This window comes from Anneissia japonica, unplaced genomic scaffold (assembly GCF_011630105.1).
Source record: "Anneissia japonica isolate Jap-2015-1 unplaced genomic scaffold, ASM1163010v1 scaffold3862_len378127_cov164, whole genome shotgun sequence".
Taxonomy (NCBI): Eukaryota; Metazoa; Echinodermata; class Crinoidea; order Comatulida; family Comatulidae; genus Anneissia; species Anneissia japonica.
The window spans coordinates 228,996-235,475 of NW_022702440.1; the positions used below are offsets into that span (position 1 = coordinate 228,996).

General features: G+C 33.5%; 1 protein-coding gene across 1 annotated transcript in view; it reads right to left on the bottom strand.

Moving 5' to 3' along the window:
• Positions 1 to 2,352: 2,352 nt before the first annotated feature.
• LOC117103865 (pituitary homeobox x-like) overlaps positions 2,353 to 6,480 on the bottom strand; it is a 17,671-nt gene continuing 13,543 nt past the window's right edge. Inside the window, exon 3 of the mRNA XM_033244480.1 lies at positions 2,353 to 4,996. Within this exon, the coding sequence (XP_033100371.1) occupies positions 4,469 to 4,996 (528 nt within the window). The 3' untranslated portion in view covers positions 2,353 to 4,468. The remainder of the gene's footprint in view (positions 4,997 to 6,480) is intronic.

Genomic DNA, 6,480 nt, shown 5'->3' on the forward strand with positions numbered 1-6,480 from the left:
TTGGAACGGTTGAGAGAAAAAAGAAACCAAAATGCTTGTCAATCGAGGCGCATAATCTTTCATCGAATGTTGATATTACGAATACGAGCATTCGCGTTTCTCTGAAAGTATTCATGAATTTAGAGTGGAAACTCCATGGCAAATATTCCCTGGTGATTACCTCTATCAAATGGGAATTCCTACCGCTACAGATTAATTTAGTCTATCTTCATGTTCGATACTTTCACATAATACCCAATTAAGTCAGCAACGAAGAGCTGCTTAAAGTCTTAATCTAGTAATGATCTTTTGTGTATAGAAAGACCTTTGAAGTAATCCGTTTTTAATGTAGAGACGATCTCATATTTAGCTTTGTAACTGCTACTAGTCGATACGTTTCACGATGTTTCCGATGATGACTTCAATGAGAGCATTTATTCATTATTCTAGCTAATATGTAATAGCGATAAAACCCTTGTTAGTCCCTGTAACACACCACTAAACCCCGCAAAATTAACACAGACTTTTTTTAATAGTTAAGTAGTCAATTGTTAGTTTGCTGTCAGGTGTTAGTCCTATAATTAATTTATAATTCGTGCGTTTAAGGAAGAATTATTTTGATATGGTTGAGTAATGCTCGACTTCCCACATAAGCTGTAGTATAAAATCTTAAAAGACCATACTTAACGCCTTTACGAAATGTTTGGGGGAACAGCTTTGGCGAAGCAGTTTTCACTTGAGTTCTTAACTCCATGGTCGAGAGTTTCATGAGGTCTCGTCCAGGCATGCTTAAATACAGCTTACACTGTTGGTTTGGTGGACTGGTTCATGGTATGCTGGTGCAAAGTACAAGCATTTCTCTCAGCAAGCACTTATGTACCTTACAGAGCCTTTTCTGTAAATAATCCAAACAGTTATTGTTATTTTGGTGAACTTTATATATTCGTACAGTTTCCACCTCTTGTACTGATGAGTTTCATTTTATTTATTTAGTCCAAAAAACAATAAAAACTGACAAACACATAATAGAGAAAGGGAAGAAATAACTTAATTGGTCGGACAGGATTCCAAAAATGTGAACTAAATCACTCTCTTTTGGTTTTCGGATGCCACTGAGAACATTAATTGGCGTGTAGTTATCTTTTTGTTTTCAAAGTGTAGACTGTAAGGAAAGGTATTCCTATGTACAAATCTAACGTAGTAGGCCTATAACCCTCTGGACATCGTATTTATTCCCATTTTGAAATAGCATTATGTGTAGGCCTATGTATATTTACATTATGGGCCTAGTCTTTTGTTTATGTCTATTCTAGGCCAAATGTTTACCTTTTGCAATCCTATTGTTAAAATAAATTCAAATATTGTGATTGTCCTTGTCAATGATTAGTTAATTAAGTTCTCGCTTCTAAAACATTATCTAACATTAAGAATTTGCGATGATGTTCTAATAAAGATTAGAATAATTACTAAATTTATTTGGTTTCTCGTAGTCGATACGAGTGCTTGTTAAGGCCTATTATATAATGCTTATAGTTAATTAAAGACCTATTTAAAATTAAACCGTATGCTGTACAGTATTATGGATTGAATTTTAATAAGATAAAATGCCACAAAGCCTATGATCACGACACCAAATCAAAGTTAATTTTTTGGTAGATTCATCTGCTTTTAAAAAAATAAAAACTACCGGTATGGGTCCTCATTTATGAGTATTGAAAATGGTTTTAGGAAATCAGCCGGAAAGTACATGTTACTGTTTATTTACCTATTTTTTATTATCAATTTGACAAAATAATTTTTAATTGATGACATTTTAAATGAGCAGAAGGTTGTTATGAGTAAACCAAACACACTGGTCCATTCTGAAATCCTAAATTTAAAGAGTAAAAACAAGACATTAGATGTCTTGATTCACTCTATTACGATGTTGCTTAATTGCGTTCACACTATGCATAAAATTAATGGAGTTCAGTACTCTGGTCACAAACGTAAGGTAAAAAATAAACACATTTCGCATATATGAATTATTTATGACGTATGAAATGATGTAATTGGATGACGTTTTGTGGTTGTAACAGTACGTGTATGCGTTGCGCTTTGTACGGTCTATTTCGCGTAATACCACTCGTGTTACACGGTTCATTAACCGGTTAATTAAACTCAATAATTGATGTAGGGAAAAATAAGCAAACGACGTAATTTCATCTTAGTAACAATAAACTAATTCCAGAAGATGGTATACAGATTATATGATATTTCACTTATTCTGTGTTTTTATTTATCAAACGATATAATATGTACCGATAAAGTTTCAACTGCTATTGCAAAATTTCGAGTCAGTGACATTAAGAAAATGAAACAAATAAAAACAAATTAATATATTTGCCCAACAATATTTATTTACAAACTGTTAACTTTCCCAATTTGACCTATAACATTTAATAAAAACAAACTTTGCAAAACGGGTATGTTTTACATTTGATTATAATTCAAATACGTGCAAAGAAGAAAATATCAAATCTGAGGTATTATAAATTCATAGTGCTATTTCGCGCATTTTAAAACGCGAAATACCACTATAGACTCTACTAAAAGCAAAATAATTCCTTCAATGCTTCACATGTAGTTTAAAATTGACGGATTGAAAATGTGTTTAATAAACATTAAATTTATGGTTATAGGCCTACACAAATTTGTACAAATTCTTATGGATGCTAAGGAGGATAATAGTTTTAAGAAACCATAATTGTTTTCCATTGTATTGCATTGTTTTAAATTAATTGGTCACTTTGCTAATCTTTGCGCAGTGACTTAAACCGCACAAACCCAAATAGCATTCACACTTTTTTGCTATTGGTCAATATATAAATCATAACATAACATATGATGCGAATACCCCGAATACATTAATTGTAAAATATACGTCAGTATGTCTTGTACCTGTCCAACAATATGCCAATCAGCAAATACCCAGCTAACCATGTCCAATTGTCCAATAATTATTCGTCCATAATAAAATTCAGTCGTATTGTTGTATGCTACAGTTTTATACAGGTATTGTATTAAATATGACTAAACGGACTGTCCGTTATGAAAATGCTGTTATAACAATAATAATCGTATTATTTAGTGACCGTTTTACAATCTACCGTTACAATGTGAAGCGAATAACTTAATATATTCAGTAAGTTCGTTTGTTCGCCGGTCTCCCTGCCCATGAGCATCAAATCAACTGTACGTCCTAGGCCTACAGCTTCCCAAGTCTTAACGCTCATTCACAACAAACCCGTGCATTTTACATATAACTGGCAAGAATACGTACACTTAAAGATAACGGGACAATTTTGAATTTGGTCAGCCTATTACAAATAAATGATGAACACGATTAGAATATTCTAGACGTTGCCTGAAGAAGAACCGATACGGTTGAATTGAAAAGTCACAATTAAGTAAACAAGTTTGGTTTAATTACAAATAATTCGAAATATTTAGAAACAAGTTGAAAGTATTTGCATACTAAAATTATCTACGTTCTATTGCGCAGGGTATTCTTAACGTTCCTACAAGAGCTTCAGTAGAATAAAAGGCTAAAAATTAAACGTGCGTAGAGTGTATAATAACTGGCAAGAATTCCGTGGACATAGTTGGTTATGAGACGTTAAATCTAACTTAGGAAGTGTAACTTTTGCGTTTATATAGCTCACACATTTTATAGCTTTTAGCATCAAGGCATTGATGTGAATCAACCTATACAGCGCATAATATAAATTAGCAATATTATTATTATTATTATTATTATTATTATTATTATTATAACCTACTGGAAGGGGCGCAGAATAACAGGCGGTGGTGGGTTGGTAGGGCTTAAGCATTCGGTATAGCAATACATTACATCCATGGTAAACACTAATTCAACACAACGATCACAGAAATATGTTTGTGTTGAATGCAAATTTCATTTTGGACAAATGCATCCCCAGACATTGTAATTCAAAATAAGCCACGACTATAATTTTAAGAGACAACTCATCAATCCGCGGTTTGTTAGGCCATATAGGATCTGTGGTTTAGGTCTATATAGCATCTGTTTGATCAACAATGCGACAATCCTTGTTTTACTTTGTAGAACATATTTGCACAAACAAGAAAAAAAAATTCATTTCATCTTAAAGAACGATTTGTTATTTCTTACAAAAATGTTGAATATATCTATTTCAAAAGAGAACATTAAATTTAAGTGGAAGTTCATTTTTGTCAATAGATGGCTCTATTCTGCTGACGCACCAAATGTGTCATAATTATATACATTGATAACATTCATTAGGAGTGTAGGTTCGCCAACTGTATTGTTCATATAATGCCTAATGCCGTGCGTTGTTAAACAGTGCTAGAGAAACAGAAAACACCTTATTTAGGTACAGGCACCATATTTCAAATTACTCTGGGAATCATCTTCGAAAAAAAGTCCATCTTAAATTCAGTCTTGAACTCATGCCGGTCCGTTGAGACCGGCGTATTGACACGCGGATAACGATGAATTTTGTCTGCCTACCGGGTAGTTAAAACTCCCCATTGACGTGGAATGCTGCTTCGCTTTCAATCGTAAAGAAGCAATGCTGCTCGAACAAGGTTCTCTGTATACATACGGCTGGGCTGCCGGCGAAGCGTAAGGGCAAGCAGCACTCCCTGTGTTATTCAAATTGTTCAAACTGCTGCCAGCTACCCCATTCACGGACGAAAAGCTTGTGCTCATCGTCGTCTGCGGTGTGAAACACATCGGTTGACTCGACACCGTCAACGGATTGACAGAATTTAAAGACCAGGGAAATCCCTTCGATCCAAGTGGGTTGCTAGTTTTTGTCCAGCTGTTGTAGGGGTAACTAGGGTAAAGTCCGCCATCATCAAACGGTTGAACTAGGCCTCCAGGAAATTGAGATCCGAATCCCGCTTGTTTTAATTCGTTTAATTGATTTCGTTCTCTTTTCCTCCATTTTGCTCTTCTGTTCTTGAACCATACCTATAGATGAAAAGAGAAGTATTTATAGGTTAAAATAGAATAAAGAATATAACAAAAATATATTTAACAAAACAAATATAATAAAGTATTAACAAATATCTCTAGTCTCATTTTTAAATGTTTGTCGTTGTTGTAAATGGTTGTGGTTTTTAAATGTATACGGTAAGTTACTTCAAATAGGTTTTTTTTTTTTTTTGTATAAAATAGTACATCAACTCAAATCAAATTTGCATTTTTTCCTTTTTTTAATACAAAAGAAATATGAAACTCTGCTTTGAACCATTGGAACCAGAAAGATAAACCACCAAGGTGGCACATTGTTGGAAAGAAAGAAAACAAAAAAACTAAGAATACGTAGGCTAGATATTGCGGAGAATATCCAGCGCAATGGCATTCGAAAAGAACAGAGAGAAGTGTTCTACGGAAGCCCTCGTGAAATAGATGGTAGCGCATATAGACACGGGTAAGATAACTATTTTGTTCTATATATTTTATTCCTAACTTAAGGTCGTCCTTACACTTAGTTTCAAATAATGATGGGTAGTACATTTCATTATATCATTTTTATTCACGATGATTTCTGATAATTATAGAGTGGATGTAGGCATAATGTGCCCAAAATTATCGTACAAACTGTACGTATAGGGGTGCGTGTAATATGGAATACAGGAAATTTAGGTAAAGGATTGTCATAGCTTAAGTTTGTCATGATAACATAGAAACAGTTTAAGAAAGAGAAGAACTCTATATTAGGCCGTACAAAGCTTAATTAGTGGGCGTTTGTATTAATGCAGTATACAAAACAAAATATATTAAAATAAAATGACAATACAGTACAATCTCGCACCAGGACTATATTTTGTTGGTGTGACAGAATGATTAGAAAAAATAATGAAATAGAAATTGGAATAGATTGATATATCAAATTGGTGTTTGTATTGTACATGTTGTCTCCAACGGGTGTCTAGACATTGTGTAGAATAATAATAATAATGGTCATTTGTAAAGCGCCGGTACTCGCCAATAATATGACGCTCATAGCGTTTTTGCCATTTAAAAAAAAATGTTTACAGGCTGTAGTATTGAAGAGGAATCCTTAAATTTCCAAAAGAGTGTGACGTTCTGATACGCAAGTGTAGACTGGAATTGTGCCGAGGCAATACCATAACAACGAAGCTCTCTCCCCAACTGGTAGGCCTGTTATTATATGCGGATATTTATCATATTTATATTATATAGTTTTCTTGTTATTATATACTGTAACTTTAAAAAAGTGCTCGAGATAGGGGCGATAAACAGTTTGCATACTTTAATGAATTTAGTTATAAGATACTGCCTATTCCCTATTTACTATTAAGAACGGCAACAAGCTAACCTAACTAATGTGTAATAGACATGTAAATATAAATTTATACACAAGATTAGGTCTTTAAGTAAATCAATTGCAATTGCTTACTGTGTATTAACAGTATGATTTCAGCATC